Source organism: Brassica napus, chromosome A8 (assembly GCF_020379485.1).
Source record: "Brassica napus cultivar Da-Ae chromosome A8, Da-Ae, whole genome shotgun sequence".
Taxonomy (NCBI): Eukaryota; Viridiplantae; Streptophyta; class Magnoliopsida; order Brassicales; family Brassicaceae; genus Brassica; species Brassica napus.
Window position 1 is genome coordinate 13,931,510 of NC_063441.1, and position 12,204 is coordinate 13,943,713.

The 12,204-nt window shown below is 37.9% G+C and overlaps 1 protein-coding gene across 1 annotated transcript; it reads right to left on the reverse strand.

Moving 5' to 3' along the window:
• Positions 1-370: 370 nt before the first annotated feature.
• On the reverse strand, positions 371-1,883 carry LOC106359790 (glutamyl-tRNA(Gln) amidotransferase subunit C, chloroplastic/mitochondrial). The gene is made up of 6 exons (XM_013799424.3): positions 1,528-1,883; positions 1,414-1,454; positions 1,268-1,323; positions 852-903; positions 683-772; positions 371-577 (listed from the first exon to the last, which is right to left on the reverse strand). Exons 1-5 carry the CDS (start codon positions 1,738-1,740, stop codon positions 697-699), a joined length of 438 nt encoding a protein of 145 aa, XP_013654878.2. The 5' UTR covers positions 1,741-1,883; the 3' UTR covers positions 371-577; positions 683-696.
• Positions 1,884-12,204: the final 10,321 nt, after the last annotated feature.

Here is a 12,204-nt window from a genome sequence, read left to right on the forward strand (position 1 = left end):
CAGATATGTAATTAAACCAGTAACCCGATTTAATATCAAAACCTGGGTTTTTTTTAAATTAAGTGAAAAATAAAACAAAAATCAAATTTAAATAATTTTATATGAAATCATGATAATTTGGATAATTGCCTACTTAAAATTAGTCATAATATTTTATATTATTAATATAATTATGATATTGATAAAACAAAACTTATATAAATTAATATCTAATTTTATATTTATGCTTAATTATTTAAAATCTGGTTAAACCAGTTGGACCGGTTCGACCATTGACTCAGTCACAATGCAGAGTCATGCCATTGGCAAAACAACGTTCAACATAAGGAATGCTATGAGCTTGTGTGTTGTAGAACAATGGACTGGCGCGGGTTTAAAAACGATCACCGATCGAAATGGATGGATTGAGATTATAAAGTATCACCATGTTGTAGAGTAGTGGACTACGTGAGACTTGATAATGTAGAGCAAGCTTTGCTCTCTCCTAACCAATTTTTATTTTTTTTAAAGAAAACAAACAGATGGTGGAACAATAACCGGAGCTGAGAATAAATATCTTCAGCCACACCCGAAGAAGCTGCACAAAAAGACACACACACACAAAGATTCTTAACATATAAAGCTAAACATCATAAGCAGATAAACTATGAATGATTCCTCTTCCATGGATAGAGTAGAATACCTGACAAAAAAAAGTCACTCTTTGTTTAGTACTTTAGGTACTTTCAAATACACCTCATCAAAGCTTGGAATCGAAGCTCTTATACTTTCCCTGTATAAGGAATATACAAACTTTAGTAGTAGATGCCTTTCGTCCTAAAACAAGAATCAATTCCGCATGAAGATCAAACCTGTTCTCAAATGTTTCAGGAGCATCCTCTCGCAGATTCCCACCTTCCATCTCTACAAGTTTCTTTAAAAGATCAGCAAGGATCAAGACATTGCAAATAGGCAGAGTTTTAACCAATATTCCAAGAAAATGGTGCTAAGACTACAAAGACTCAAGTCCCTAATCTCCAATCAACTTTGCTTTCAAAGATCTGTCCACATGTCTCAACTCGAAACAGGATAAAACTCATTGATTCAGTACTCACGAGATGGATGCAACAAAACTTAGCTATAATAAACACTCTTTCTTCCCCCAAAGTTTCACTCTTTCATGAATGTTACATACCAGCAAAACATTACAAACACACAAAACAAAACCGCAGGAAGATACAAAAAAACACCAAAACAAAGAAGAAAGTTGTGTACTTTAAACACAAACCTGCTCTAATCGCTGGCTCCACACTGCTAACATCAACTTGCTGAAGCTGACCAAACCTACATTTTCCCACCAATACCACAAAGACAATAGCTTTAAAGAATTACACAACACGAAACTATCTACAGACACGAGTTTGGATTCATTACCAGTCAATGACTTGACGAATCTTAGCTCCACATTCCTCAATCTGAACAACAAGAGGAACAATAACGAGAACTCAGCATAGAGAAAAACGTAAAGGGTTAGTAAAAGGGTTACACCTCGGAAGGAGTGAGAGAGATTCGAGCTGTCTCAGCTAGACGGGATACGTCCGGCGGCTGAAGAACGGAGGGGTTCGTGTCCGACGAGAAACTTCGAGCTAATGTTGTAATATGTCTTTGGAACTTGAGACTTGAAGAAAAGGTTGAGGCTTTGATTTGGATCATGCGTGGTGGTGAAGCAGTTACGACGGCTAGCAAAGCTCTGGTCGCCATGGCTTTAATTGAAAACTCTCCGAAGACTAGCTACTGAAAATGATGGATAGGAGGATAATTCAATTGAATCAAAATTTGTAAACCGGTTTTAACCGGTTTGGTTACAAAAACGGTTTAGGATGATAGTAAACCATCAGTAATATGTGTGCTCACAGCTTAGAGAAGTGGGGAAACTGAAGAAGAGACGAGACAATAGTCTTAAAGGACTTGAGTTCATTTACTTAGCTTAGGATTTGATGACATAATATATCCTCTTGTGTTTTTGAGTTTTTTTTGTGTGGATTTCCCAGTAAATGTGAGAGGATAAGAGCAACTTCGATAGTAGGCTTTTACCATGAAATTCTAAAGTTATACATTGGTGTACATAATATTTACTGGAAGAAGCTGGTAATATTTAATTATACACCAATTTTAAAGTTATACATTGTGGAAACCCAACCAACAATATCTAATTTAACATATTATTGGTTGGGTTTTTAAGATTTTAGTATATTCTTATATATATATATACACCAATATATAATTTCGAAAATCTTTAGTAAGAAATTACTATTGGAGATGCTCTTATATAGATAATAACTGTGAATTTTAGGGAAGAGAATCTCATATGAGGGATTGTGAAGGTATGTTAATTGTATTTGTCACAGAAAGTGAGGTTCCCAGTGAGAAAGAGCAGATAACAAGACCCAGAAACAGAATTCGGTACACCAAGCAATGGCGTGAGAAGGAGCTTAAAATGTTTTGTTTATCTTCTAACATAGCCAGAGATTTGCCTCAATGTTAAAAATGAAATATTGGTTTATGGCATCCACTTTTTTATAAACAATTAAGAGCATATATTTTTTGTATTAATCTCAGCTATTTATGCTTAGTTAAGAAATCTCTTAAAAGATATGTATAAAGGAAAGCTTTGTAATAGCTAGATTAAAGAAAACAAGAAACTATATAACCAATTTTTCTAACTTAAATAACCAAAATAGCCCATTTTAAACTGATAAACATAATAAAAGAATTAAAATTAGTTATGGCATATATCAACTTTTGGCTATTTTATATTCAATTGAGTATATCATATAAAATATTAAATAATTTATTCATTTTATCACAATTAAAATAATTGGTTAAAAATTAATTTTAAGAATTTGTTGATGAATATTTTGAAAACAAAATAAACAGTTTGATGGTATTGTTTTTTTGTTTCTTTTAACTATATGAACATTCATCACTATTGTAAACATTTTTATAATCATAGGCATTTTAGTCTAGTTTGCTTATGGCAAATTTTAATTTTCGCATGGACTGATGAATGTAGCCATAGTCTCATGTCTCTGGCTCTAGATTTTTTTTTGGTTTGAAGTGAAGTATTTTATCACTTAGTATTTTATATACAAAACCTAATACACCTTTAGTTTTGAACTGATTTCTATTCAAGACCCATTGAAAGATAGAATTGAGCTTCATGAAAGAGATAGTATTATCACTTTATGTATTTATATACAAAACCTATTTTATTCATCTTATAAAATTTTCCCTTTTTCATTGCTAACCAAATGGAACAATAATTTCCTTTTTACATATGCTCATTTATTTTATTTAAATTATATTCATATATTTACTATGTGAGAAACTCAGAAAAATTATATCCTATCCTTTTATTTTTCATATATTTGCAAACAAGAACTTAATTAATTTATAAATTAAAGGTGTATCAACGCTATTTTTAAATTTAATCTAGTATATAATTGTTTATTTTATTTGTAGAAACAATAATGAGAAGCTGACTGGGAGAGAGGTCGACACCAATTATAAGGTATATTGCTTCTCGTTCCTAAAATTGTTTTAGGAAAAAAAAAGAGTCTTCTAGAAATTATATTTTCTATTACTGAAAGCGAAAGGGATTTAGAAATGTTTGATTATACAGTCTCGTTATTGGTACCTTTTTTGACAACATTGGTTCTGTGAAGATCTACTACGCTTTGATCTCCTTCTCCGACGTAACCTCGAACCAACACGTGATATGTTGACCCGGTGTTCACCGCACCACACCGTTAACGAGGTGTGGCCGCTATAGCTCACCGGAGCTGGGATCGAACCAGCAAATACTAACCGCTCACAAGCGAGCTCCGTTACACAGACTCGATCGCGATCTCTCTCACTCTAACCGCTGCGACTGATACAATCCTAATCAGCTCACACCATCTAACAGACTCAAAGCTCGTCAGCTCTTATACTACGAGCTGACTCACTCATCACACACATATACGGTTTACTAAGAGAGAGACCGGTTCAATTGGACTTACAAGACTTAACCGGATTAACCATAATCCTATCTAACCAATCAACCTAAACCTTCCGAGTCACGTAGAGTATCTCTATCTTGTCTACAACCTTCAAATCTCCACCTTAGACAAGATACCTTCATACATACCTGATGAAGATCTTTGATGAAGTCACCACATTCCTCTTTACCGAGACATTCTTCTTATACGTCTTTTACCAGACGATCCTTGTAACCTTTACCGGTCACAAGCATTCCTCCTTCTGAACTTAGTTCTTGGAGACTCGAAGCAACCTCAGTGCTTCGCGGAACTTGAAAACTGGTAGCACCTTCGTGAAGATATCTGCAGGATTGTACTCTGTCGCTATCTTCAAAACTTGCACTTCACCCGCAGCTATGAGATCACGAATGAAATGATACTTTGTCGCAACGTGCTTCGTCTTCTCGTGATATACTGCATTCTTTGACAATGCTATGGCACTCTGTGAATCACAGAAGATCTCTACAGAATCTTGCGGGAAACCAAGCTCTTCTGCAAAGCGCTTCAGCCACACACCTTCTTTCACGGCATCAGACAGAGCAATGTACTCTGCTTCCGTAGTTGATAGAGCTACTACCTTCTGAAGTGATGATCTCCAGCTTATGGGATTGCCACCTGCTGTAAAAACCATCCCAGACGTTGACCTTCGTTGATCTAGATCGCTATTATAGTCTGAGTCTGTGTAGCCTTTGATAACGAACTCTCCTTTCTTCTTGTAACTCAGTCTAGTATCAACTGTTCCTTTTATATATCGAAGAACCCATTTGACTGCTTGCCAGTGATCCTTCAATGGCTTCGACATGAATCTACTAATTAGACCAACTGCGTATGCAAGGTCCAATCTCGTTCCCACCATAGCGTACATGACACTACCCACTGCGCTTTGATATGGAATCTTGCTCATGTACTCAGCCTGATCCCTTAGTTCCTTCTCTGTTCCAGACTTAAGCTTGAAATGAGCTCCAATAGGTGTTGTGACTTGTTTTGCCTGATCCATATCAAAATTTGACAGTACCTTCCATAAGTAACTTTCTTGAGAGACCCACAACTCATCTGTCTCTCTGTTTCTGTGTATCTCCATCCCTATTATCTTCTTCGCATCTCCTAGGTCCTTCATCTCAAATTCAGAACTCAAAACTTTCTTCAGTCGATCCACTTGAACCTTATCAGCTGAAGCAATCAAAATGTCGTCCACGTAGAGAAGCATATACACATAAACTCCCAAACTGTTCTTCTTGAAGTATACACACTGATCATATTCACTTCTTGTATAACCTTGAGCCCTGACAAAATCATCAAATCTCCTATTCCACTGCCGAGGTGACTGTTTCAAGCCGTATAAAGACCTCTTCAAGAGACACACTTTCTGAGGATTCTTCTTGTCTACAAAGCCCTCCGGTTGATCCATGTATATTGTTTCATCAAGTAACCCGTGGAGGAAAGCCGTCTTGACATCCATCTGCTGAAGCTCCATGTTGAAATGTACTACTGCAGACAAGATGTATCTTATCGACACATGCTTGACAACTGGCGCGAAGATTTCTTGAAAATCCACGCCTTCTCGCTGCGAGTAACCTTTCGCAACTAGACGTCCTTTGTGCCTTGGTGGCTCAACTCCTATAATCCCTGGTTTTCTCTTGAACACCCATTTACAACCAATAGTTTTCTGACCTTCAGGTCTGTCAACTAGGACCCATGTTCCGTTCTTCTTTAATGAGGACATCTCATCACCTGCGGCTTCCTTCCAAAGATCACTATCAGGATCTTCCATTGCTTCTCTCCAAGAAGATGGTTCTGTCATTCCGTCTTCAGGTAAATCACATATATAACACGCATATATGTCTTCCCCATCAGCTGCATCGCACTCATAATCTTCGAGTCTCTTCGGAGGCCTCACCTGTCTCCTAGTTCTATCCTTTGCTAACTGATACTCCCGGAGATCTTCTCCACCTTCTTCTTCATTCTCAACTGATGTCTCTGTAGCTCCACCTTCAGATCCTTTCGATGCTTCTTCAGTAGCATCGTCTTCTTCCAACTCCAAACTGATCAAGTTTGGAGCTTCTCTCCTTGAACTATCATGAGATGTAGACTCACGTCTGTCTTCTTTATATATTATCTCCTCCCTGAAGACTACATCTCTTGATATAATGACTTTCGTTTCTTCAGGGATCCACAGCTTAAAGCCTTTAACCCCTTCGGGATAACCCGTGAAGTAACCCCTCTTTGCTCTTGGATTTAACTTGCCATCACTCGTGTGTACAAACGCTAAACACCCAAATCTTCTTAAGTCTTTAAAGTTTGGTGTAACTGTAGTCCATCTTTCTTCTGGTATCTCAAAGTTGATAGCAGAGGATGGTGATCTATTAATGAGATAAACAGCTGTTGCCGCAGCTTCTGCCCAGAACCTTACCTCAAATCCGCTCTCACTCAGCATGCTTCGAACCTTGTTCATGATCGTCCTGTTGAGCCTCTCTGCCACCCCGTTCTGTTGAGGTGTGTAAGTGCATGTCATGTGCCTCACTATCCCTTCTTCTTTACAGAAAGAGTTGAACTGAACGTTACAGAACTCGAGACCGTTATCTGTTCTCAGCTTTTTGATCTTTCTTTCACTCTGAGTCTCCACCATCTTCTTCCACTCAACAAAACATTCAAAAACTTCATCCTTTCGCCTGAGGAAGTAAATCCATACCTTCCTCGAGTAGTCATCAGTAAACGTGAGAAAGTATTGAGACCTGCTTAAGCTTGGTGGAACGTTAGGTGACCCCCAAAGATCCGAATGAATATAATCCAGCTTCTCCTTCGTAATGTGAAGTGCAGGACCAAAACTTACTTTGTGAGTTTTACCAATCACACAGTCTTCGCAGAAACTCATCTCGGTCTTCTTCAAATCTCCAAAACAACCTTTCTTAATCAAAACTTCTATTCCCTTCTGTCCAAGGTGACCCATGCGACTGTGCCATAGTTGAATGTCTGAGACCTGACCATCTTTCTGTTCTGAAACGTTTCCGGTCTCTCCAATACTAAAACCCGTTTCCCTAGCTTTAGCTTGTAGAATGTACAGAGACTGTCTTCTGGCTCCTTTCATAAACACCGTGCAACCTTTTATTACTTTGAGAACACCTTTAGCAGCCTTGAACTCACAACCTTTCTCTTCAAGACTTCCCATGGAGATTAGATTCCTCGCAATACCAGGCATATATCTAACATCGTGTAATACAAATGTAGTCTTGTCATGGTTCTCAAACCTGATTGAACCTATGCCTTTTACTTCTGTGATTGTATTATTAGCCATGCGAACTTTTCCCCCAGATGCAGGCTTCATCTCTATGAACAGATCATCTCTTGGCGTCATATGAAATGTGCAACCAGTATCAAGAATCCACTCTTCTTTGTCTGACTCAGCTGAATTTGCTTCAGAAACCAACAGCCCAACAAGATCCTTTGCGTCATCCTTGGCCAGTGAAGACTCTCCTCTGTCTGAGCCTTGTCGCTGATTCTTGTTCTTGTCAAGCCATTTGTAACATTGCTTCTTGAAATGCCCTTCTTTACCACAGATCCAGCAGACACGCTTGTCATCTCTTGACTTGGATCTTGACCTGTTCTTTCCTTTACTCACATATGAGTTTGAGCTTCTAGCCTCTGCTCTGCCTCGAACAAAATTTCCTTCACCTGCTGTTCTTGAACTGGGAGAATCTTTATACTCCATCTCTTTAGACTTAGCTGCACTTGCTATCTCATCCACCTTAATAGCTTCTCTACTGTACTTGAGAGTCTCTTTCAGTGAGTCATACCTGTTGGGCAAAGCATTGAGTAACAAAATAGCCTGTACCTCTTCTGGAATCTCGATGTTGAGATTGTTGAGATCTGCTATGAGCTTCAAGAAATCGTCAACGTTCTGATCGATTGTTCTTGTCTCTTGCATCCTAAAGGAATAAACCTTAAGCTGAGCATGAACTCTGTTAGGCAGGGTCTTGGCCATGTAGAGTTTATCCAAGAGCTCCCACGTCTCTGCCGCGGTAGTGCACTTATCTAGTTTCCGCAAGACGTGATCTCCTACGCTCATAAAGATCAGATTCATTGCCTTCTCGTCGCGTTCCTTCCTTGCGATCTCATCTTGAATCTTCTTATCCTTTGAGTCTTCGTCGTCTTCAACATCCTTATCTTCTTTCACTTTCAGCGGATCTTCTTTGACTTGTGGAGTGAGAACATCCTTTAAGCCTTGCACGCTGAGATTTGCGAGCATCCTTTTCTTCCAGATCCCAAAGTCTCCGGTACCGTCGAACATCGACATCTTGACTTTGATCTTGTGAGTCGTCATCTTGAAATCGATTGATTGCAGATCTTGATTGAGACTCCTCTTTCGCCGTAACTTGAAACCTCAGCTCTGATACCAATTTGTGAAGATCTACTACGCTTTGATCTCCTTCTCCGACGTAACCTCGAACCAACACGTGATATGTTGACCCGGTGTTCACCGCACCACACCGTTAACGAGGTGTGGCCGCTATAGCTCACCGGAGCTGGGATCGAACCAGCAAATACTAACCGCTCACAAGCGAGCTCCGTTACACAGACTCGATCGCGATCTCTCTCACTCTAACCGCTGCGACTGATACAATCCTAATCAGCTCACACCATCTAACAGACTCAAAGCTCGTCAGCTCTTATACTACGAGCTGACTCACTCATCACACACATATACGGTTTACTAAGAGAGAGACCGGTTCAATTGGACTTACAAGACTTAACCGGATTAACCATAATCCTATCTAACCAATCAACCTAAACCTTCCGAGTCACGTAGAGTATCTCTATCTTGTCTACAACCTTCAGGTTCTTTTTTATTCAGTAAAATTTGTTAGTGCAAAGATGACACCACAACTGAGTAATGCAGGAGATAAATCAAGAGACAAAAGGATACAAGCAACCAACTATGCTTTATTAAAAATCTCCTTTAAACAATCTATTACAAGACTTGCTTATCAGCTTTTACACGTCAGTGTTAACATCCTAACACACGTTACTGACAGATTCCTAATCTACCCAAACATGTCTCTTTCCCGTCAGTACTTCAGCATCTGCTTCAGCACGACCCAAGAACACCCCTAAGGGATTTTCACCCTTCCTCTATAATAATAGCCAGTGTCTTATGGAATACAGACGACTCCATAGCTCTTTTATAGTGATCTCCACGTTCCTGAAATCCTAGTCTCCAAGGAACATGAATATGGATCAACTTCCATATCAATAAGTACACTTTCCTTTTCTTGAAATGTACTTATTCCTCAAGGCACAAACTTACTCCCCAAGTTTATCTCTTGCCTTTTTCTACACGGTATAAACTTGCTCCTCAAGTTTATCCTACGCCAGCTCAGCATCTTGCGTCCACATGGTCTCTACCACTCCGCATGTCTCCTGGCTTACTCTCTGACACATACTGCCTCAGCAACTACTTCAACGACTACGTCAAGACGTAAACCCTCAGTTTATCCTTCTCCATCTCAGCATATCTTGCATCCACATGGTAACCCACCACTCCGCATGCTTTTTGTAGTAACGACTAATGCATCCAGCATGAGTAACTTCATCGGCTAGTTAGTCACGGAAGACTATTGACATCTACAAGCTCCACTTGCATCTTCAGAATTTAATAATTATGCAAATACAAATATTGCCTTTTTTAGAAATATTTTAATTCGAAGATCCCAACTTTGGCATAAAAGTGGGCCGCCGTATATACTGCATAAACATTCTTAAATCATGTACAGCATACAATTCTTAAAGCAACAATATATTATTCACTAGTGGGCCGTGGTGGCCCGTTTATTCTCGATCTCAGCTCAGAGTAGGACCCACCACTTTGTTGTCGGCCCACGCTGGGTACCCCTTTATTTTCTTTGGCGTCTTGGCGTGGCTTTTTATTTTATTGTTAATTTTCAGTATATAAATTTTATTTTTCTGAACCTTTAGTTTCACGGCTTCTACTTTTTAAATAAACTAGGTCCGTTTCCGCGCTACGCGCGGTGTATGTGATTATATGTAGTATAAAAATATGATATTGTTTGATAATTTTGTCGAATGGACCTATAAAATTTAAGCTTAGAAAGTAGCTAGAAATTTTGTTGTTCCTTTATTAATATTTTCTTGATGAGATTTTCTTTGAATGATGTATTTACATCACATCCTTCGGAAAGAAAGACAGCATCATTGTAAGTTCGATATTTACTAACTCTTTCAAAAGTGAATTAGAATTGAACATTTTGAAATAATAAGAGAGAGAGAGTGAGAAGTAAATCATACATACTGATCAAAGGAGGTTTGTGGTTTAAGTTGACATTCATACTACTATGTTAATTGTTTTGTTTGAGTTTGTGTATAGTTTCTTAAAATATTATGTAGTTATATTTTTGTCGGTTTTAACTGACTATTTTATTAAATATAGATTTCTAATTTTTCTCTTTAGCACTTATTTCGGGTAATTATAAAATATGTATACACTTTTTGAATCAAAATATAAGTAGCACAATCAAAATAAAAGATGAAAAATGTTATTTGGTGTTTTTTTTAATGTTGAAATCAATTTTCCTATTATTAGGTGTGACGCAGAATTGTTTTTATATATTCTAATTTTCCTGCAATTTCTCTTTGGAGTTTCGCCTAATGTTTATGGATTCTTGTTTTATCTTATTGAGGGTGATTAATTTTCCTACAACGTTTGAATAGTTTTAAAGTATATTACACATGGTTAATTTAAGCTGGTTTATTTAATCTTTATATATTCTGAAATTGATCTTAGTGACCCAAGTTTTACAAACGTTACAAATGTTTTAGGTTTCAACTTTCAACCCTTAAAGTGTCGTATATAAACAATTCAAGTGTGCTGACAAAAAAAAATACAATTCAAGCGCATGGTTTTGTTATATAGCGCAATCGTTAGGGTTATCACCGGTGATTATTCTAAAAATGTTCATGTCTGATGAGAGTACAACACGAATTTTCACTCACATAATTGTATCCTAACCCTGGATAATAGCTTTGACTACTTATTTGATAAGTTTGACCTTTAATCCAATAACTCTAAGCGTACATTTGAGTCGTTTGATATGTATACACATATTGCATCTTATTCACCATCGGCACAAGGGCACCCCCTCCTAGGCCACCACCTTACTTCTCCTCACCGCGTCTGGCTTCTTCCTTCTTCTCTCTGCCAGCTCCAACATTTTTCGTTTTCTCTCTTCTCTGTCGTCAACAACTTATTTCTTCATCTAGCCACCCTCTGTTTTCTTCTCTCCAACTTCCCTTCCTTCTTAGCCTCTTTCTCCTTCAGCCGGGACTTCTTTCTTTACGGTGGGAGGAGTGGCACAGTCTTTGACCGGAAGAAGAGGTTGGGTTTGTTTGAGTTTTTGGCGAGTAAAGTCACAAGTTCTTTAACATCCATCGTTCCTTTGGCACAATACCATGTCTTTGGCTGCATCAATAGCCACCGTTTCAACCCCTAGCTCAAATATGTAATAAATGTTTATTGGCATTAAAAGTTAATTTTAGCTTTAACTTTTTTTTGGGTCAACTCTCATTTGTTTACACAGCATATACAATGCATACACATATTCTCACATAGCATATAAGTCAATATGTTTTGAAGGCACGTTCAAAAAAGAAAACTATGAAACAAAATAACATCGTATAAAAAGTAAAATAGGTCGATCAGCTTAAGCTTTTGTTGTAGCTAAGAAAACTAAATAGTTAAGTGTAAGCTTAGATATAGATAGGTGGATGATAAACGACCATTCAGACTTTGCTAGACGAAACAGTTTGAAAATGATACTCACCATGGACTTTTGTCGATCAGGAGGCATTCCCATTTTAATCTGTCCAGTTTTGATGCATCAGCATCCTCCTTCGGCCAATCTTTTGAATCCGTATTGCTGTGACAGTAAATTTTGTCAAGAATTTGTGCAGACTTCATGATTAGAACCAACGCTTTCTTATCTGCCTCATAAAGTTCTGTCAACTGCATAGTCAAGTATCTTAAAATGCAAATATGGAATGTAATACTTGAGTTTTTGGTACATTTTAAAACAAAAAGTCAAAGTAATGTGACAAATTATAATCTTTGCTTCGAGGGTGAGTGGAGAGTATATTT

Bases quoted from the DNA above. Each gene is read 5' to 3' on its own strand.
- LOC106359790 (XM_013799424.3), bottom strand. From the start codon at position 1,740: ATGGCGACCAGAGCTTTGCTAGCCGTCGTAACTGCTTCACCACCACGC. The intron at 1,324-1,413 runs GTAATGAATCCA...GGGAAAATGTAG, and splicing joins ATTCGTCAAGTCATTGACTG to GTTTGGTCAGCTTCAGCAAG. The intron at 773-851 runs GTTTGATCTTCA...TTCCTTATACAG, and splicing joins CCTGAAACATTTGAGAACAG to GGAAAGTATAAGAGCTTCGA.